Genomic DNA, 23,637 nt, shown 5'->3' on the forward strand with positions numbered 1-23,637 from the left:
CCTAGTAATTATAAAGGAGGATGACTAAACAAAATGAATATCTAGAAGTTTGTAAGAATATAAACATCATTACCACTTGTTTGTTACTGGAGCATAAATAATAGTAAAAACGAATCCATCCAAGCAAAATTTACAATTTACAAGAGACTAATAATAATTAAAAGCATAATATCAAAATATTCAAGAAAGTACTTATCTCTAGAGAATACGTCAACTCCTTTTCGTTCAACTCTTCAAGGAGTTAATCTCGTCCATATTATCATCATCAGGAAGTCCATATCATCAAGGAATTCACAGCATCAAGGAGTCCATATCATCATCGGCAGGGAAGGCCAGTTTGCATCATCAGGTGGAATATCCTTCAACCACTCTAGGTCAATGCTGCCAATGTCTGTGTGAAGCATCTCAAGAAACCGTTTTATTCTCCCTGCAAGAACATTGTTCATCCCTCGTTCCTTGATGGCATCTGCAGTATCTTCAAGATCAGCATATCTGACTGCATCCCAATTCACAGCATCCTTGGTATTTGAGTCCCTTTCTCTTTTTAATCTACAATCTTCTACATTTGTATTCTTCGATATAGTTTCCCAATCAAATTTGTTCTTGCTTTCTTTGCAATCGCACTTGAATTATCACACTACATTTTCGTTCGATAAAGAAGCTATTAGCTGATATAGTGCTACTTGGGCAGGACAAACGAACCCCATCCTCAATAAAATCTAGTGCCCAGGTAAATCTTTAGTTTCAGTCAGCTTCACAGACAAATGGCCAGGCGTTTTTCTCAGTATTTCTGCTTCTCGAGCTATCTGAATATCAGAAGGCCAGAACCTTTGCTTCAAAACTTTCAAAAGAAAGCGAGGGAGCAGTGCTAAAAAAGTTATAAGGATAATATTTAGCCAATAAGATGATGACTTGGCTATTTGATATATTGTCCAGTAGTTTGGAAGTCCAGGCAGTGAATCCAAGACAAGAAGACAGGCATATGTAACAATAATCGAGCCCCATACAGCAACATGAGTGATTAATGCCCAACGTTGAATATCCATTGACAAATGAACATTAACTAACACAACAACTGCAATCGTCCACAAACTCCCCATGCTCCAAATGTCAATTGTACTGTTCTCGTATGATAAGTAAGGTACATAGAAAAGAACAAGACTTTGCCATAGCGTATCGGCCATCGTCAGCCAAAAAGTTCCAAGTTGTAACTTTCCTGCCTGTGTCCAGACCCATAAAGTTTAGGATAGCGAAGCAGAGTTTTGTGACTCAAATCTTTATCAAGAATGCCAACTACAATTGTCGGCACTGACGTATAGATGACAGAATAGAACACACTGCTCCAATCAGTTAAGGCAGATGTTGTAGAAAAGGCTGTGTACAATATATACCAGAAAAGCATCAGAACAAAAACAGCATTGCGGTAGAAGTTGTATAACACCAAATACCCAACACGTTGATAGTTCCAATGACCATGAACAAGTAATAACTGTTTCAAAAATTTAAACTGTCCCATAGCAAAATCTGATGCCATCACAACTTGCCGTCCTTCTTGACCACTAATACCTACTCCAACATCTGCCATCTGAATCATAGAAACGTCATTTGCTCCATCACCAATGGCCAGTGTCATGTCATTTGTCCTGCTCTTTATGAGGTCAACAACACCAGCTTTTTGCAAAGGAGCAACTCGACAGCAAAGAACTACTCTACATGATATTGCCAAATCAAAGAGCTCTTGCTCCAAGTCACTTTCCAATATGTAGACAAGGCTGGTGCCATCAATTATAAGTGCCAAGGGTGGATGCCTCTCTGCTGCACCTACCGTACCATGGTCCTTAGGGATATCATTGATATCTGTAATCTGTCTGATAACATGTGACCTGGACTCAGGAAAGGCCTGTATACCCTCAGTTTCTTGTATACCCTCAGCCTGAGCAATATCAATACTTTTCTGCCTTTTTGAAAAGCTTTTTCTTGTCTCTACTCGACTTATTCTGTATGTAGCTTTTGCCTCTTCTAAAAGTTTCTTGCAAGCATCTTTAGAGGTGCCATTGATAATAACCTGCTGCATATTATGAGTAAGAAGCTTACATGAAAGACCAATAGAAATTGCAGTTTCTTGCTTATCTCCAGTCAGAACCCAAACCTTAATCCCCGCTTCTCTCAATGATTCTATTGTTTCTGGGACCCCATCTTGCAATTTATCTTCAATCCCTGTGGCCCCTAGTAGGTTGAGATTGCATTCAATTAGACTTGCAGCTTCCCTAAGCAATGCTGTCCTATCAATTAATGCTGTACTGGCTTCCTGATAAGAATGCTGCCATTCTTCAAGCTCTTCATCACTAAGGTTTTTTTTTTTTTGCTCCCACAACAAGTGTTCGTAAACCCTGTGATGCATATTCATGCAGATGGTTCTCTGTTGCTTCCATATATGTTACTTGATTGTTATTAGGAGTTTTGGACATAATATTAAGCATTGAACTATCTGCCCCTTTTACCAAAACTTTCACAGTATTGTCAGGACATCGAACTACTACTGACATTCTTTTGCGCACACTGTCAAACTCATGCAATCCCAACACATCCAATCTTTGTCTTACACCCAATATATCAATCACAATGTGTCCAGAAGTTCGCTCAATAAGGGCGTATCCATAAGCAGCAGCAGCCGATACCAGAGCCTGTTCATCGGGAGACTCCCCCTGATAATCAATCGATCTTTCACCTTCTATTATGGTAGGGACTATTGTATTGCAAGCTGCCATAGTGAGGAAGTATTCATGTGCAACCTTTCTCTCCTGTGTAGAAAAACTTTTACCTAACAACCGAACAAGCTCAGCATCCACTTTTACCTCAATCTTTGGCCTCCAAACCTGTCTATCCAGTACTTCTGTAGTGTCTCTGCGATGCTTTCCTTCTCTTCATGCCTGCCAGTTGATTCTTGGCCCACAGAGTCCATCGTAACTTTCCCATTGCAGTAATTCACCCCATATATACTTGCATTACGAAATTCCATCTTGTTCTCTGTCAGAGTACCCGTCTTATCAGAAAATACATATTTTATTTGACCTAAGTCTTCATCTATATTTAATGAACGACACTGGAACCTTGAATTTGAATTGCTGTCATAGATCCTTGTATCCCCAATCATGAAATACGACTGCCCCAAATGGACCTGTTGTCGCGCAGATTGGCACGACAACGCTCGGACCGGGGGCTGTCACTCTGATCCCCGATCCCTCCGTTTAAGCCTGTCTCCCGCGGCTAAGGGGGGTAGTCCCTGTGAGGTGATGAGGCCAACTGTCGACCAGTTGGTTGGGAGACACGAGATACGATGATAAAAGGGCTCGATGGATTTGGTTAATTTAGCAGACCAGTGACTTAAGAGATTTTTATTTAAATGATTACTTGTTAAATGATATGAAAGGATGGACCATGAACAACAATCATCTATCATCCGCTAAAAACACAATGTTCTTAGAATGACCAAAACGATATCCAGCAGCTGAAAATTTGAAAAGATGAAAGCTTTAAATCACCACGAGAATCGTAGATATCATATTTCGTATCTCGGCTTGAAAACTTTAGATCTCAGCAATAAAGATATAACGTGAAAGCATCTGAAATCTGGCAAAATAATTTTCCAAAATTTTAATATTTTTCAAAACATTTTAAATCTTTTTTTCGAAGATTTTTATATTTTTTCAAAGCTTTTTTTTTTTTTTTTTTTTATACTAAAAAAAAGCCAAAATTCTAAATCTAAACCTAAACCCTAAAAAAAAACCCTTTAAGAAATATTTTTTTGGATTTTTATTTTATTTTTTGTTTGAAAAAAAACCAAAATGAAACAAAATTTTAAAATCTATTTAAAATCTAATTAAAATTTAATCTAGAACATAAAATTAAAAGCTATTCTAAACTCCTAAAAAAAAAATTTAACTATACCAAAAATGGACCTAAGTCTAAAATCTTTTTTATTTTTTTATTTTTTTTATTTCCTTTTAAAATCATAAAAATGAAGTTTAAAATCTAAAACATAAAAAATAAAACTAAACTAAGATTAAAATTAAAATACCATAAAAAAAACTTAAAGCTAAAACTTAAAACCTACGCTATACATTAAAATCTATATTAAACAAACCTATGGTTAAAAAGGCAAATCGTATTTTTTTTATTTTATATGATTTAAAGCTAAACAAATAAAACTATAGAGTAATCCTAAATTTTAAATCTAAGATCCAAAACGTAAAGCATAAATCACAAAACCTAAGACATAAACCTACGACTGAGACTAAGACAGCGGAACGCATCCAAAACGAGAACCAAGTCAAAACCTTTTACAAAAGATATATGCTCAGGGAAATACGCAGTGACCCTATGGCGTGATGCTTGGACTTCAATCACAACCCGCAGACTTTACAACGGAATTTACCTGGCCCGGATGATTGGAGATTACCTGCGGACGTAGCGAAATGGATACCTGGATTGACGGTGACTATGGCGGAAATACCTCCACGCACGACGCTTGCAACGATGGGCTCAGGCCATGAAACCTCATGCGGCCTTACCAGAATTTCTTCAATCACTGTCTGCGACTTGAAATGGAATAATCTTTCATACAGCCTCAATGTAACACTTAACTCCAGATCCGATTCCTATGCAGACGGCTTGATCGATTTTATATATGCAGGTGCGTGGGTGAAAAAACGTAACCCTCTTCTTACTTGCCTTACACTCCGGGTGCATGCAAATGGCTTGAAAGTGAGCGTGCAGATGCTTGACGGAGACAATCGTTTAACTTTTGCATTCGATGGAGAACAATGCACATCCAAAAATCTCTTCACAGAAAACTCGTGTCAGCCCACGTGAACTGGAGGGAGGAATTCATGACAGGGTCACGCTGAGACCCCAAAATGTGACTGCGCGTCGGTTCACAAAAAAAAATATGCGATTTCTGGAAACGGATTGCATATGACAACTGATCTGTGCTTTTCCTTAACGTATTCAGCGGTTTTGGCAGCGAATAGGGGTGCGGTTAGCTTTATAGGCTCTGATCATACTGATGCTTACAGCATTTCAAAAAAAATGTGCCTTTCCTTAAAACGCTCTCTCATATACAGTCACCTCCCCAGCAAAAGATGAAAACCAAGAATGTCAGGGTCCTTTGTAACCTGCAAAATATACAACAAAACCGGAAGATATATGCAAAATTTGGGAGTAAAGCCCTTCGAAACTAAATTAAAATTACAGAAAAAGGAAAAATTTACAGTTCTAGAACAGCCTGATTTAATTTACAGATTTGTGGGCCCTCTTCAGCCAAATTTACCCATAATAACAGAAAATTTTCAGAATATCAGAAAGAAATTTGAACTTCACTGCGAACAGAAAGAAAATCTTCTCATGTAAAACAGAAAATAAACCCTTAATGATTAACCCGGGGCACAATCAGCTGGGCTCTGCACAGAAGAGCCTGCGGGAGTTGGCTGGTTCAACCGAGAACTTCCCCGAACGCCCACAAAATTTCCTTCAAAAAATGTTTTCCTGCACATCTCAAGCAACCATCAGCAAAGAGAGAGAGAAAGCTGCTAGATCTCGGGAAATAATGGAGATACCTGCCATTATTTCAGAAACCCTAGCAGCCCTCAAACCCTAGCAGGTGAACAAGATACCTATGCTCACACTACTCTAAAAAAACAAGCTATGATTAATGGCTGAAAACTGAAATATGCAGAAAATTAAAGATCTCACAGCAATTCCAGAGAGCAACACCAACACGATTTGGACCCCAAAGTCTTTTTATTAACCAGAAAATCAGATTTACAAGAGAGCTTTTCAGTACAGACTCACAGATCAGATGATCTGAAATGACCCCCTAAGACCCTATATAAAGGAAATGATCCCAACGGCTAGTTTTGGGTGATCCATGTAGAACTGATCTCGACCGTTGATGAGGATCAAGACATCTCTTGATCTCATCCGTCGATTTATTAACTTAAAATATTATTATTTTATTAGTTAGGGTTTTTGCTTCATTTTTTAATTTTTTATTATTTTATTATTTTTATTCATTTTTAATTTTTTAATTCATTTTAAGATGGATCATCAAACTAAGCCGTTGGAAACATCACCTAGGACCTAGGACCTAGGACTCATGAGGGGATTTAAAACATTTCTCGACCCTCAGGACACATTACATCATGACTTTTACAAAATTACATCTTAAGGGACAAACCCATTTAATACAGACCCTCACAAAACACCCAGCTCTGCGACACAACGATAATCTAGCAGATCAACACACTAGGATTCTCCTAAAGTTCTAATGACAAAATCAATCTCGGCTTTGGGGTCAGGTTTGAAGGAAAACTCTGCCGATCCATGGATCGGTGAGACAAAAAACCTTCCGGGACGTAGATTATCATCAGAAAGTTAGGTCCACCTAGGCAAATTACATACATGACTTCATGTCTGCTAAGATTATTTACAGTTAATACATGCAGACTGGGTTTACAATCAAAAAGATCAAACTGCTGATGATGGCAGGATGGCACAGACATGCTGATCAGGTGCTGCTTCTTTCTGTCAAAAAAAACGGGGCGCACTACATGGGCAGTTGACCAGTAGTGGTCAACAGGACCAATTCCATGGATATATATAGGGATATTGGAATCATTATCTGAAAAACTATCACAGAACTCAGAAATGAGATAAGGATTTCCATGAGTACACCAAAATAATTGCATTTCTCTCCATTGTCATCACCGCTAGTAAAATACTTCTTCCTAAAATATGGGGAAGTATCAAGTTGGTCCCTGTGGCGCTCTAGCCACTGACCCATTCCTATTGCAACAACTGCACACATAATGAATAGAAAGACAGACAACCACAATGTCTCTCTGTTCATGTATGCTTCCAATCTGCTTCTCTTCGAGGGTGTCCCTGAGCTATTCAGCATTGCTTTTGTTTCTTGGCCAGCATAAACAGCCACCCCCACTGCCCAATCAGTATTTTTCAGCTGACAACCCCGGAGAAGAATATTGGACGGTACAAGAGGAATGCTTCTCCCACCAACTTCAACTTCCATGTTCGCAACAAAACCATATATGTTTCTGTTTGGTTGTTCACAACGAATGATGCCCGAAGGAGGTTCCGTTTCAGGCTTCTTCGATGCAGTCTCTTGCCTCGCATATCTGGTTTTCAGATTTGACTCCCCATCGAGATTAATGGTCTGAACATATGCAATTCCACTCGGGTCACTTGTTCCTAACAAAACCATATCACAAGAAATAGTTTCAGTCGCATGTACCTTTAGAACTTCCCCAACCCTGACATCCTTCCACTTCTTGTATTGAAACTGACTGCCCTGCAGCACCTCTACCAACCTGTTATTTTCTTTCCTATCAGAACGATGCCTGCGCCAATCCTCATACCCATCTTTGATGGCCGTCACACATAAAACAAACAGAAGAGGGAAAAGTGATACAGTCCTCCCAAAAACTGCAAGCCAAGGAAGCTGATTCAAAGCAGCAATTACCAGAAAGTAGATATATGCAACACGATGAAACTGAACAAATAAATTCTTTGGCAAAAATGTTATGACAGTGTACTTGCTAGTCCGGATCTCATTTCCTGTGAACTCATATTTGTCATTTGTCAACTCCGGATCATTGATATGAATCACCCTCTCATTTGCATCACCTGTAGTAGAATTTTCTGTCCTCGAAGGTTTTGATCCGTGGTGCCCCTTTGCTAAATCTGCTTGCCGTCGCGTGGCCTCGGTTTTCTGGGGAGAAGGAATGTTTGTTGTGCTGGAAATTTCAAATGTGCCTCGATTCGATAACCCTGGAGGACCGCCGTGGAGCTCCGATGAATAACTTTCAGGCTTTGACTTTGAGGCATGGCGTTGGGTAGAATTCGCATTCGCACACTGTTCCAACTCTAAAGCCTGCCAATCGTCTCCTAAAGAAAAGACACCCTGTTGAGTTTCCCAATCATATAATTCACTGACACGAATCGCATCTGGGTTGTGATTCTGTCCAGGATTTTTGTTAGGGCTTGAACCTGAACCCCGTATTCCAGGCATCGAAGGACCGTTAGTATTATCAAAGGAAGGCATCTCGAAGAGAAACTGAGGTTCATCCCTGCTCGAATTCAAAGATCGAATCGGAGGAGAGATATAGGAACCATTTCCATTGCGAAGGCAATCAAAGCTTCCATTGTTCAATGGGGGAGAAACGGAAGTCACCGTGCGAGGTGACGACGACAGTAGTAAAGGCTTCCGTTCTAGGCCAGAAAGTAATAATCACTGGAATTTGCAATAACATGAGATTGAAAGCCATTTCCTTTAACTTGCCATTTTGCACACTCAACCAGCATTTCCTCCTCAAACTCTAGCCTCGGCAATGCCCCCATGTAAACCCTAGACAGTCTCGACATCCACTCAAAATACGCCATCTGAAACACCAATCTAGCCCCAAATCATGACATATTTAAGATAACCATTCATCTGAAAGTTATCGGTCCCACTCTTGCTCTTCTCGCGGTTTTCTCCGCGATCGAAGATGCCATCGCTTTCCCATCTGTTTCCTGAAAATTTCTTGCAAGTGAAAGCGCTTTCCCGTAGTCAAGAAACGGATGACTGTCTCTGTTGAGAATCGAACTTGGAACCTGCGTGTGCCGATGACGAAGGCTTGCGAGCCCCTTCTCAGTACTTTTCTCGGGCGTGTACTAAATTATTCCCTGTGCCTTTTTTGGTGAATAATTTTGTGTTGCGGATACATTTGCTTGACTTTGTTCCGAAAGGGCATGGGTTTGAAATTGCATCAAGGGAGCAATACCAGTACCAAATAGGTTAGAAATTTCACAAAATCAAGCTTCACATGGCCAATTTTACCCAGCAAATTTTAACCACAAAATCTACACGACCGTAGGGCCGTGAGGTCGCAGGGTTTGAACGACATGCTCTGATACCATATGTAGTGGCCGTACTAAATTAAGAGCCATTACTGAACTGTGAAACTGTAAAGATTGCTGAAACTGTCTGAAATGGTATTAATAGATTTGACGAAGTACTTACCTGATCTGCTACGGCTGTTGCGATGAGGATGCTGCAGAACTTCTCCAGCGCTCTCGTTACCGAATGACCAAAACCACCCAGCCAAACCGAGTATACCTAGATACTCAATCCAGTATGCTTCTCAACCGATGCATACCGTTCCCCCGTGCCCAGAGACTTCAAAACAAGTAAGGCTCAATAGTTCCGAATTATAAGCAGTATGGATAAATTTCCTCTCCTTCTTCCTTCAACAGCACTCTCCTTCTTCCTTCAACAACACCCGGTTCAGTTTTTCCACTCACAGTAAATACAACCTTCCCCATCCACAGGCAAAGAACAACCCCCCCTTTGAAATCCTCCTTCCTCCCTTTAAATAGCAGAGGTTCCTCCCCCTCTACGCATCTGTTCACCGCCTTTATGAAAGGATAAGATTTTGTTAGGCGGTGACTGCTTTGTCATGATATTTGCCTTTAATTGAATCAGATCCTCACAACATCGAATGGTGTTATTTTAATTATGACAGTTGGTACTTTAATTTAAATAGTATAAGACCATGATGATTTTAAATATTACACATTATTTTATGTTTTATAAAATATCAAGTTTAATCATAAGGTTTATGGGTTTAGTTTATTAGTACACATTTTGGGTTATATATGTAAACATATGAATAAACTCAACTATATTTCTTACTGAGTGTATATTTCTTCTATTTACGAGAATTAGGTATTTAATTTACACCTTTGATAATTAATTCATTTATCTTATATTTAGACATTCTCCATGAATAGTCGATATATAGTCGATGTATATATATATATATATATATATATATATATATATATATACTAGTGCAATGTATATGATGCATGCATATGTAGCTATCATATGTATGCCTCACATGCATGCTAATATTGCTATCTTGTTCGTGATTGAGATGGGTTGTTACAGTATCTTTACTTTCCTCTTGGAAGTCCTCGGTTCGACTACATCTGAGTCTCGATTTCCCTTCTGGAAATCCCTCCTCCTTGGTCTTGCCCCGTTAGGTACTGTTCTGACCATAGTACCCCACCAGCGTCGCTCTGCAAATTATCCGCAGCCTCCTATACCCCAGCAACTTGAAGGACTGAGCCTCTAGGCTCTGCGCAATCTCGACACTGACAAAATCTGCACCTCTTGGCCACAGCGTCGATCCTTCCTGACTGAGAAAGATGACTGGGCACTGCATAGGTTATGTCTGCTCCTCTCTACCTCTATGTTGATCCTCCTCCTGTCTCGAACTGATGACGCAGGCTCTCTGCGTCACCCCTTCCTTGCCGCTTTCTGCTAGGAACAACTTCTGCCACTCGGAATAGTTGTTTCTGCTGCTACTGCTCTGCGCGGCCGATGCCTTCTGTTATTCTATGATCTACAACCACCCTCTGATACCATGTTGGAATTTCTAAGTTTACCCCATTAGAAATTCTTCCTATACTATCTGATTTATTTCTTCCTACTTGTTCAATTTCTTAACAATTTATTTACTATGTAAATACTTAAAATAAATACAAGTACAGTATCAACATCTACAAATCATCAATTGAAAGGAAACAAGCACATAAGTGACACCGTTATTCTTGGACCAATGTCCCCAGAAAAACCCAATGTGGGAAAATCGGTGCAACTATTCAGAGGGTTTTATTATTATGCAATTTTCAGAATACAACCAGGGTGCCAGAAATGGCTCACCCAACAGAGAATGCCCTCGGCAGTAGTACCTCTCACTCGGAGATAGATATTCCCACTGATAATCACCGCATGAACGATCCCACAGCAACAATTGCAACTTCTGCTGCTCTGCGTCACTCTGATAGGGAGTGCATCACCCTATCCGGCTCACCATCTCCCAATTTGTCCCACGAAATCCTCCCAGCACTGCCTCTAGGCCCTGCGTCAGCCCGTGGACCCTCTACATCTCATTGGTTGCCTCTCCTGGTTGCCTCTGTGTAGCCTCCAACTGCCTCTGCGTCAACCTCTCTGGGCTCTGCATTGCCTCTCTGGTACCAACTCTGCCTCTCTGCTATGTATTCACTGCCCCTCAGCTGCAACTCAGATCACTTGTTCAATTTTCTCAGCAAACCTCGCTCTAGAAAAATCGAACTGACTGATCAATTTGGTGTGTCTCCAACTAACCCTCAAGCCTCCCCTTATACTTTCCCTGTTGAGTCTTCAATGGTCGAGATTAAGTCTCTAATCAACGGCTAAGATTAGATTTGGCTTGATCCATGTAATTTAGAACCTTCTCACCTAGTTTTATATTAATACCCAATATTTTAATTTCCTAAATCTTAACTTAGGAAATTAAAATCTAGTGTTGGTGAGATGAGAGCATTTAGGTCTGCTACTCCATTTTCTTCATTTGAGGCAGCCGCGACAATACAACTCTCTTTTATGAGATCCGGAACAACATGTTTTGCCTCATCACAATTTATCTCCCGATCTGATTTATCATCATCACTTTCTGAGATTGGAATTTGGAACATTACTTTCCTGCGTTACCTGCATGCTGTCTTCTTTTATGGACAGATCTGAAACAACATTTGCTCTTTTCTCATTTTCAACCATATGGAAATCTTCAGCCTGCTGATCTTGACAAGTATCCTCTAAGATTTCTGTGTGCTGCTGAAACGGATTTTCATACAGAGCCTCCATAATCTCAACGTCCATAAAATTATCATCTTCATAATATTTCTCAAGGCTTTCAATAAAACTATAAGCATGCTTGCAACAGTCATGAACTAAATTTAATGATGGATAAGAGTCCTTATATCGTTCAATGAACATAGTATGAAAATCCTTTAAACAGTAAATACAAGCAAGCGGCAAACTTTCGTACCATGATTGGGCTTCACCTTCCAGAGTGGCCAAGAATATCTTCATCAAGCAATCTTCAGGAAAATCCACCTTCAACTTGCGAATATGCATATGAAATCTAACTAGATGTAAAGCAGCATCCTTCTTACCATCATCATTAAATGTAGGCAAATTCCTTGACCAATCTACCTTCGGAATTTTATTTGGAAAACCAGGGATGTGATCTCGGCTCAAGGGAGCATATCTTCTTGCAATCCGATCCATCTTGAAAATCTCAAAGCTACTGATCTTCCTGCAGTGAAGTCACCATGAAGCATAGGTTGCTGGATTCTTCAGTGAAAAGAGTCGCCAGGTGAATGATTTCAGCGTTGTCAGTGTCTGATCGTTGTCCACTATCAACAATCAGATCTGAACTTGATACATGTACTGGGGTAAAATGCAAATGAAGTGCTGTATTCACAAGCTCACGGAGATGGACTGAAGTAGCGTTTATCTACTTCCGCTTATGCAAAGCAAAAGCGTTTCGAAGGCTACCTGGCATAACTTCAGGCTCCGTCTAAGACTTATGAGACAAACACATCAATCAACAGACAAGTTGTTCTCCCCAGTATGGTCGCCAGTATGTTAACGCTTGAAATTTCACCTCAAGCTGAGAAAGGTAAACTTCAAGGCAACATCAAACCACTTAGCCTCGTAGCTAGCCCTACGGGGCAGGAGAGGGCTCTCTCCAGTCTATCTCAGTAAAGATCTTCAATGGACGAGATGACCAATAGGAAAACACTGATTTTAGGCTAGTAAACGGATCAAGAGGTTTAAATTTGGGATTTTTAAAGTTTTGGTGGAAAATTGGGGAATGGCAATTTCGGGTGCGGGGATTGGACACAGTTTTCACAGGGAGTTCTTTGGGGCGAGGTAGGAAACAGTATTGATGCCTTTGATAGAGATGGATGGATGAGAATCACTGGTGAGGAGTTAAGGAGAGCAAGCAATAACCTTGAATTCCCCTTAAACAATTGAAAACATTGATATTAAGCAAACTTAAAAACAGAGCATGACAGTCATGAATTCTACTTTAACACTTCATTTGCCTAATTTGCAGAAGGAAAAGTAAGGAAATGATTCACATAACACACTTACAAGTACAAAGAGAAACACACCATCAATACATGTGACCACAAGAATCCCAAAAAGGACTGCAAAACCCTGGTCTTCCTTTGCCAAAAATTGCAGAGATACAGTGAGTAATACAATAAGAGCTTCTCCCTCAAGAGTCCAACCTCTCCAACCTCTGAAAATGACTAAGAAAATACATAATATAGACAAGCTAACACATTTCCTTGCCTCTAGGGGTCAAGCTCATCCTTCTAGGAGTTGTTTCAACCAATTCTAAACTGAGCACTAAAAACTAGGCAGTCAAAACAACTTGCCTCTATAAGCTAGGAAACCAATTCATTCATTTAATTTTCACCTATCTCATGAATGAATCTTCTAGAAGAGATACATAAGTGTAAAAGTGTCATAAATTTACATCATTTACAACAAGAAGGATAAAAATCAACTCCAAAAAGTCAAACACAGTCAAAACTGCGTTTTGCTGAGCTGTAGGCTGAAATCTTGAGCAATTTGCCTGATGGGTCGCGCGCCAAATCCTGACGGGTCGCGCGCCTTTGAGAGCACTTTTGGGGCACTTTCAGGTGTCCAAATGAGGCAAGGGTAGGCTTGTTGGAAAGGTCTGTGAGTCTACTTTCCAACACAACTGGAATTTCTGAATTTGGTTGTCATTTGCCCCTACAAAATTGCAATCTCCCAAAACTGCTTTCTGTGCGTCAAAAATGTGGCAGAAAGTCATTTTTTGCTTGTTTTTTTACTTTCAGGAGGCCCAAAACTTCATAAAATCTCTTGGCAATGGGTGAGCATGTGTAATTTTTCATGCCAAATCCAGAAATGCTGAGTTTTTTGAAAATAGAGTTGCCAAGTGAAAGGGTCACGCGGGGGGTGAGACCCGTCAAGCGGAAAACCCTGTTTTTTGCCTTAAAAACCGAAAATCACCCAAAATGCTCAAAATTTCTTGGAATTTGTGCTAGGGCTGAGCTATTTAGTGCCATGCTCCTTCAAGGAAACCTCGGCCAAGATGTGGAGGGGATCAGGCCTTTTTCTCCGTTTTTGTGCTTTGACCAACCGCCTTTGGAACACCTTCATCTTTGCCTTGCACATGTGCATCTGTGCCCAATAATGATTCTTCATGTTTCTCAGCAATTTCTTATCTTGGTTGGCCTTAGCCAACAGCCTCTCTAAATGAGCATTGAGCCGGATAAGCATAGCCTCTCGCTCAACTGGCACTAAATCACCGGGTCTTCTTCGATTCAAGTTGCGGTCACTACGAATCCTCCACAACTCATCAAGAGTTTGCTCATCCTCCAACTGCTTGTTGCGCTGTTCTAGATATGAGATTGTCCATTGTGCCCCTTCTAATCTCTTCTGCAATGTATCATTTTCAGCTCTAAAGTGCTGAATGATCTCCTTTGACTCTAGGCTAGGAGAACTGACATCAAGATCAACAAGCTCTATATCTGGAACACCTGATGGCCCCTCATCAATCCTGGGCTTTTTGCCCCTCTCTGATACCTGTGCTGTTGTCGGAGACGAGGCCCCTTCCACCTGGTGTGGAGATAACACTCGTGGTGCTGATGAAGAAGGCGAGACCCCTTCCACCTGGTGTGGAGAAAATACTCGCCTAGCTGCTGCAAATAAGGCCCTGCGGCCTCTCTGATAAGTGACCAATGGAGAAGAGCTGACATGGCTAGTCCCGGGGATATCATGCTGCTGTGATGGTCCTCCCTCCTCATGAACAATCTCCGGATGTGGTGGTGGTGCTGTAAAGAACTCACGAGAGATGAACTCCTCCCATGTGATGCCCTGCTGAGCCAACTGATGTCTGACCACAAGCTGAATCAAACCGTAATGATAGAGGCTCCTATACTGCTGTGCTGGGCTCTTCCTCTGCATCAGGGGCACCATCCTCTCAATGTTCTGGCACATGAAAACAGGGATGTTCATCATCCATACCCGTGTGAAATGCATCATCAGGCGAATATGGTACGAATATATCTGTGAAAATCTGCCCTCACAGGTGAAAAAGAGCATGATAAGCCTCATCATGGGAGCATACTCACTCCTCAAAAATCTGAAGGGAAATACACCCGTCAAATGTCTCATGAATGCAGGTCTAATGAAAGGCTCAAACTGAACACTGTCCAACATCCTGCGCTTGTTCCACACCTCTCCGACATTCGGTATCCCTGTGGCTTGAGCAATCATCTCGGGTGTCAATGTAAAATCCACCCCAGCAAGGTTCACATGTCCATCATGCAAATGCAAAACAAATAAGCGAGCCAACTCCCTGTGATGTTGAATCCGAGAGATCCTCTCGCAAAACTCATAACAGACATATAACGAAAACATGATACTGCCATTGGACAAGCCTGCAAATCGGTCAAAGAGGTGGGCTCCTCTCTCCTATGATGACCGCCCTTTCCACCCTTGTGAGGCCTCCTCTGTTCCTCAAACTCTGAAGCTGATGCATGGTCATCACTTTGCTCATAATTGGTTTCGGTTTCTGACATTTTTTAGGAGCAAAGTGGCTGAAATGTACTGCTGATTAAAATGCTTGCACAATTTAGCAATTTGTGGCTCCTTGGAAAATTTGCTGGCGGTTTTGCAGAGAGAGCGCTGATGGGTCGCGCGCCTCTAACGGGTCGCGCGCGTTGTAAATTAACACTGGCGGAGGGTGCCTGACGGGTCGCGCGCCTTCCCAACTCACAAACTTCACTCAAACTCTCTTGCAATCAGTTGCTCTATCACTTGGATGCATAATGAGGCTTGATAGAGGGAGATTAGGGCTTTTATAGCCTTGTTTGAATTAATTTCATATCATAACCCACTTTATAATGTTTTTTCCATGACACTTTATGAACTTGACTTTTTGGTTTCCTTTTGTCCTGAAACTAATTGATTTGATGCTTTTCTTTGATAATTTTTGCAGGGATAGGCTCTGAGGGATCTTGGCAAGGGAGCCAGGGTTATATGCTGTCCTTTGAATCATTTTGAATTTTTTACAATTTTCACAAAATTTTTGAGAAATGACTTTGGCTTTAAAAACAGGGTTTTTAAATCCAAGGTGAAAATTAACTGTACAAGATAGAATCTTTTGAAAAAACACTTTAAAAATCATCCCTCTGGCTTGCTGGGTACTTATTGACCTTCAGAGACATGAGCTTGAAGACAAACTTGACCAAAAACCCTAGACCTAAAAATTTGATCTCAAGACAATAGACAAGTAACCTTGACAAAGTTTGATGACTGAAACAAGCTGATCCAGCAGTGCCCAGAGGGGGACAAAGACACCAGCTCCTCCATCAGGGTTATGGCATGCCTAACAGAATGCAAAGAATGACACTGATGAGACACCCACCTATGCAAATGCAAAGAGCTTTGATCGCTGATGGAGGGCTACTAGACCGACTCTAACACCAGTGACCCAGCTGATAACGAAAGGTATGAGGATGCAATGGCCAAGGCAAAGTGCATAATCCTTGATGGGGTCAAGGATCATGTAGTTCAGCATGTTGCTGAGGAGATGTGGGACACCTTGACGACATTGTATCAGCGCACTTCCGTGCAGAGGAAGATGCTATTGGAGAATCAACTTTGGTCATATCAGATACAAAAGGGGGAGCAGATAGATCACTTTCTCAGCAGGTTGCAGGAGATTCAAGACCAACTGACTTCCATAGGGGCCACGTCGGATCAGGAGTTAATGGTGAGGATCGCCCTGAACACAGTCTCTGAGGAGTGGGAGACATTCGTCCAAAGCATTTTAGGCGGAACGAATCTTCCAGATTGGGAAGAACTGTGGGCAGCTCTTCGCCAAGAAGAGATCAGACTGCTGACCAAGGCCCGAAGTAGTGGCAAAGGAGCCCGAGTCAAGAAAGAGGAGGAAGAGGATGTGGCTCTGGCATCTGCGGGGCAACAAGGGAAGAGGAAGAAAAAGGACCTCTCCAAGATTAAGTGCTTCAACTGTGGGGAGTTGGGCCATTATGCAACCCAGTGTCCTAGGAAGAAGAATAAGGGAGAGGCGTTTGACTCCAAGGCAACGCCATCTAAGGCGGAAAAGGAGGTAGAGGACGATGACGATTGTGCCATGAGTGCTCATGTACCTCTAGAGAAGAGGTGGGGTGACATCGAGTTGTAGTCAGGAGGACTACAGGAGATGTGAGGCAGGATCCTTGAAGTACACAAACTCTTGGATCATATCCGGCTACGAGGGCCCAAGGCAGTAGCAGGATGGCGGATGTTAGTAGAAGTGGATGCGGATGGAGCGGCAGAACAATGCTAGAGTTCAATAGTCCTTGGCAACGCAGAGAGGGTTGTAGCAGTGCGAGAGGCACAAAGGAGGTTGCAGCAGTGCGAAAGGCACAGAGGAGGTTGCAGCAGTGTGAAAGGCACAAAATAGTAATAGAGAGAGCCTCAGCATCAGGAGGGTTTCTAGCTTGACAAGGATGTCAGTGGTTGGGTAGATCAGTTACCATCATTTCCGTAACTGAGTTGCAGTGGTAGTGTTATGGGCAGCATGATGCAGCATGATGAGAGAGGGTTGTAGTGGAGATGCAGTGTTGGGAGGAAGGACTAACAACAGCACGGATGCAGAGGGAGTTGTCGTACAGATGTAGTAGTGGCAGTGGTAAAGCCATGGGCAACAATACAAGACGCAGCAGTGCAGAGGATGTTGGGCAGCAAGGCCAAACATTAGCACAGGTACCGGTGCCAGATGATAAGGGTGATGCTCAGTTGTGGAGTATTACTAGAGCACATTCCTCGCTAAGAGGGAGTGTTGATTTGGGGTAGCATCGAATGTGCTCTAGCCATGAAAATTGGTGGAGAGGCTAAAGCACATGAGATCTCCAAGACCTAGAAATGGTTTGGAGAAATTATGCCTGGTGAAGGAGATATTAAAATAATTAATGGGTATTAATATAAAACTGGGTTAGAAGGTTCTAAATGACATGGATCAAACCAAATCTAATCTTAGCCATTGATTAGAGATGTAATCTCAATCGTTGAAGACTCAACAGAAAAAGTATAAGAGGAGGCTTGAGGGTCAGTTGGAGATACACTAGAGTGATCAGTGAGTTCGATTTTCTAGAGCGGGCTTTACTAAGAGAAATCGAACCAGTAATCAGAGTTGCAGTGAGGGGCAATGAGAGCATAACAAAGAGGCAGAGATAGTGCCGGAAGACCAGCGCAGAGGTAGAGAGGCAGACTTAGAGGCAAAAGGAGCCATGTAGAGGCTACACAGAGACTACACAAAGGGCCAGAGGGACTGCATGAATGACACAAAGGCTGCAGAAGTGACACAAAGGGCCAGAGAGGCTGCGCAGAGCCCCAGAGGGCTGACGCAAAGGGTTTCAGTCTGACGCAGAGGCCGGGAGGGCTAACACTGAGCCTCGAAGAGATGCTGGAGAGAGTTTTGTGGAGCAGACTTTCAGAATATCTGCTTCTCAAGAGAGGTATTACTAATAGATAGATTTCTCTATAGGGTGAGCCATTTTGGCACCTAGTTGTACTCAAGAAAATTTGCTTAGTAATAAAACCCTCAGAACTACTACACTAGTTTTCCCAAGTTGGGCTTTTCCGAGGACGATTGTCCAAAAATAACGATGTCCCTTGTGTGTTTGTCTATTTCTTTCAGTTGATGATTTGTAGATGGTTGAGACTACATTGTGTTTATTTCAGTATTTATATGGTTAAATAACTCGTTCTATAATTAAACAAGTAGGTGAAATAAACTAGATAGTGCAAGAAAATTTCTAACGGGTTAGACTTAGAAATTTCAAAACTTGATGTAGAGATTAGGATCAACTGAAATCTTCACAAACCCAATTCTTAGAAGTCATGCATCCATTCTTGCATACCATGCCCTAGGAGGTTGCTTCAAACCATATAGCGCCTTTTTGAGTCTACAAACATGAGTATTTTTACCATTTACTTCAAAGCCTTCGGGTTGCTCAATGTATACTTCCTCATCGATGGTCCCTTTCAGAAATGTTGTCTTCATGTCCATTTGATGGATATTCCATCCCATTGTAGCAGCCAATGAAACCAAAGATCTAATGGTGGTATACCTTGCAGTGTGTGAAAAGGATTCTTCATAATCTATGCCTTCATTTTGAGAGAAACCCCTTGTAACAAATCTGGCTTTGTATTTGTCTATACTTCCATGAACAACGTATTTGATCTTATAGATCCATTTTGAGGTGACAACTGATTTGTCACTAGGTCTAGGAACGATTTCCCAAACCCCATTCTTCATGATGGATTGATATTCTTCCTGCATAACTTTCTTTCATATTTCTTGACTTGCAACTTCTTCAAATGTAGATGGTTCGACTTCAATTAATTTTGTCATATATGCAGCATATCTAGAATATCTCTTCGGCATTTTTCTTTCTCTAAATGTTCCCTCCGCAACTCCATGTCCTTCAACATCTTCAAGATTAGCTTTTAACCAATTTTACCTCTTCCTTGTGTTCAGTGTGATCACAGGTTGAATAGGCTCACTTGGTCCTTCTTCTTCTTCTTGAATTGTAGATGGATTGTCGGGTTGTACTTCTTCTTCTTCAAATATAGGTATATCTTCGTCATCAAAATCAATAGGAATGTCCTTGGATCTTTTGTAGGCTTGATTTTCATCAAATATAACATCCCTACTTACTTCAATGTGTCTCCCTTCCTTGATGTAGATTCTATATGCCTTTGAGGAGAGACTATAGCCAACGAAGATCCCTTTGATGCTTGTAGAATCTAACTTCTTTCGTTTGTCCTTTGGAATATGGATATAGGAAGGACTCCCAAAGATTCAGAGATGGTCCACACTTGGCTTCTTCCCTGTGAATGCTTCCTCGGGTGTCATATTTTCAAGAATTCTATGAGGACTTCTATTTTGAATATATACGGTTGTCATCACTGCTTCTCCCCATAGAAATTTTGGTAAGTCTTGATCAAGGAGCATTATTCATATACCTTCTTCAATTGTTTGTATTCTTTCTTTTGGCCACTCCATTTTGTTCGGGATAGTAGGGAACAATAAGTTCCCTTTTAATTCCTCCTTCTTTACAATATGCAATCAATTCTTTAGAAGTGTATTCCCAACCACTGTCGGATCTCAATGTTGGAATTTCTAAGTCTATCTTTATAAATCCTTCCTGTACCTTCTGATTTATTTCTTCCTACTTGTTCTGTTAATTAACAAGTTATTTACCATGTAAATACTGAAAATAAATACAAGTACGGTCTCAACACATACAGATCATCAACTGAAGGAAAAACAAGCACACAAGTGACACCGTTATTTTTGGACTAATGTCCCCGGAAAAACCCAATGCGGGAAAACCAGTGCAGCTATCTAAGGGATTTATTATTAAGCAATTTCATAACACAATCTAGGTGCCAAAAATGGCTCACCCAACAGAGAATGCCCTCTACAGTAGTACCTCTTAGTCGGAGACAGATATCAGCGCCAATCTACCCCACAAAATCTCCCAGCGTCAGCCTCTAGGGTCTGTGTCAACCTCTCTGGCCCAGCGTCAGCCCAGCATTAGCCTCGTTGGCCCAGCATTAGCCCCTCGAGGCTCTACGTCAGCCTCCGGAGGCTCTGCATCTCCCACGCTGGCCCTCCTCAGGCTATGCGCAACTCCTGGTTGCCTCTGCGTGGCCTCTGGTTGCTTTTGCGTGGCCTCTAGCTGGCTCTGCATCAACTCTCTCCAGGCTTCTGCATTGATGCTCCCAATACTATCTTTGCCTCTCTACTACTGCATTCACTGCCCCTCAGCTGCAACTCTGATCACTCCTTCGATTTCTCTAGCAAGCCCTGCCCCAGAAAATCGAAATCTTGATCAACTCTGTGTATCCTCTAAGTGACCCTTAAGCCTCCTTTTATACTTTTCTCGTTGACAATTCAATTGCCGAGATTAAGTCCCTAATCAACGACTAAGATTAGATCTGGCGGGATCCATGACTTTTGGACCATTCCAAACGCCATTGCTGAAAATGGGTTTCTGCTATAACCGACTGAAGAGGTAAAGCTGTTAATTTTTTCTTTCTGATGAAAAGCTAGTATTCCTGGCAATTTTTGACAAATTTATGCACATTTGAGAAAATGGTAGGCCAATAATATCCAACACGCAAAATCTTATGGGAAGTGGTCTTTGCTGCAAAATGGCCTTGTTGTCGCGCATATTGACACGACAACCCTCAGACCGGGGGCTGTCACTCTGATCCCCGGTCCCTCCGTTTAAGCCTCTCTCCCGCGGCTAAGGGGGGTAGACCCTGTGAGATGATGAGACCAACTGTCGACCAGTTGGTTGGGAGACACGAGACACGAAAAATGATTTGATTAATTTAGCAGACCAGTGCCTTAAAAGATTGTTATTACAATGATTACTTGATAAATGATATAGAAACATAAACCGTGAACAACAATCATTTGTCATCAGCTAAATCACATGACCAAAACGATATCCGGTAACTGAAAATTTTGAAAAGATAAATGCTTTAAACCAGTGTTGATAATATCGCCGAGATATCGACGATATTCGGAAATATCGCGATATTTTCGGCGAGCTGATATATCGCCATCAAAATATCGCGATATTTTCGGCGTTTGAAAATATCGCGCGATTTCCGAAATATCGCCGATATTTCGGAAAATATCGCGCGACAATCGAAAATATCGCCCGGTGACTGTAAAAAATTTCTGCACGGCCTATAAAATTTCGATTTTTGTTTTTTTTCATATCATTTTCATTTCTGATTGCTGGAGAAGGAAGGGGAGAGCTATGTGGTTGCTGCCAAGGAGGGTTTGAGCGTTCTAGGCCCTAGTATTGATATGCTATTCATGGTAATGTTAAATTCTTAAAGTAAAAGTGACATTCTCCTTAATCTTCATTTTCATCCTTTTACTTAAATTTTTAACATTACCATGAAATGACTCAGGATGTTTGAGAGTGGTTCCGGCCTCATTGGATTTCATATGGAGAAAGTAGAATTTTAGATTTCATTCAAAATGCAGCAAACTTATCAGTTTTTTAGGATTTCAGGATTGGGAGATTGTAATGTTTCCAGGTGACACCACATGCCCGGGCTACCCCTGCCACCAGTAGAGGACGTGGTCTACCTCCTATAATTCCTACTTCTAGTTCTTCAGCTTCTAGAGCATAGCAAACTCCACTGCCAACTCCACCAGCACCAGCATCTACATCTAGAGGGAAAGGGAAAGCTGTGGCATTTTCTCGCAAGAGGGGCAGAGGAAATCAATAGGATTAGACTTTAGTTATTTTCTTATGTGCTTGTAAGTTGTACATGAACAATGAACATTGAATATTCAAGAATCAAGACCAAGCATATCACATTCTAATTTCTAAATAGTAAATTTTGATTCTATTTATTCTTTTAAAGTGAACTATGAACTTTGAGAAGTAATTATATTTTAATTTGATTAGATAAGCTGCAACCTGCAATTTAATATGGATAAAAAACTATATTTTGGTGTATATATATATATATATATATATATATATATATATATAAAACGTGTCCCACATGTCTTGTTTCCAAGTCGTTGTGTTTCGTATTGAATACTCGTATTTACGTGTCCTCTATGTCTCGTGTCCTCGTGTCATGTGACTTAGCTTAGACAATATTGATGTATTGTCTCCGTGGAGGGTGGAGTCTGAGGAGCCCCTCTTGGAGGAGTCACCTTCATGGTTAGAGCCAGTGGCAAATGATCCATTAGAGCAGGGGCAGCAAGAGGAGGACTGGGAGTCAGAGGAGGAGCAGGAGGAGGAGGAGGAGGACACTGCAGGAGCATCAGCATCAACACCATCTGCTATAGATATAGGAGAGCATAGCCCCATACCTAGCACTCATTATTTGACATTAGGTGCAGAGGCAGGGTCAGGGCCTCCTACTACTAGGGGCAGGCCTGGGAAACAGCCCATCATGTTTTCCCGAAAAAGGGGGAGAGGGCAGTGATTTCAGATAGATAGCTGCTAGTTTTATTTGTTGTGCTACATATAACTCATGATGATGAGATACTTTTATATATGTGATGTTATTTTGTATTGGTTCTCCACATTTGAGTCCTTGAATGGACAATTATCAAGGATCAGCAGGATTTGGTATCGCCTCTGATGTATCATTTCTATTTGACATCATATATATCAGTGTTTTCTTCATATTTATGTGCCAATGTGTTTATTCATGTTTGTTTCTTTATATGTTTAAAAATATGAAAAAAATGAATATATTATGCATTTTTTATGCTTGCCGATATTTGCCGATATTTTGCCGATATTTTCGCCGATATTGCAGATAAGATATTTTCTGGACCCTCGCCGATATTTTCCCGATACCGATATTATCAACACTGCTTTAAACCACCACGAGAGTCATAAATCATTGACCAGAGATCATATTTCGTATCTCGATTTGAAAATTTAGATCTCAGCATGAAAGATATAACATGATGATTCCCAAAAAAAAACTGGATCTGACAAAGAAAATTTCCACAATTTTTTATGCTTTTCAAAAAATTTAAAAGAAAAAGAAAACTTTTAATTTTTAATTTTTTAATTTTAATTTTAATTTTTTTTTATTTTTATTTTTATTTT

The 23,637-nt window shown here is 41.0% G+C and overlaps 2 protein-coding genes across 4 annotated transcripts in view; both read right to left on the reverse strand.

Moving 5' to 3' along the window:
- The window catches only part of LOC149232883 (uncharacterized), a 509,382-nt gene that overhangs the window by 157,076 nt on the left and 328,669 nt on the right, over positions 1-23,637 (reverse strand). The window lies entirely within an intron of this gene.
- LOC149232884 (phospholipid-transporting ATPase 1-like) lies at positions 617-8,140 on the reverse strand. Its single transcript, XM_089379536.1, is given in 5 exon segments — positions 617-1,198; positions 1,201-2,356; positions 2,358-2,894; positions 2,897-3,178; positions 6,641-8,140. Coding segments are annotated over 5 exon segments (3,933 nt in total). The 5' UTR covers positions 8,120-8,140; the 3' UTR covers positions 617-719.

The sequence above is a fragment of the Pinus tabuliformis genome, chromosome J (assembly GCF_031772625.1).
Source record: "Pinus tabuliformis cultivar Carrire ecotype Pingquan chromosome J, CPIR1, whole genome shotgun sequence".
Lineage (NCBI taxonomy): Eukaryota > Viridiplantae > Streptophyta > Pinopsida > Pinales > Pinaceae > Pinus > Pinus tabuliformis.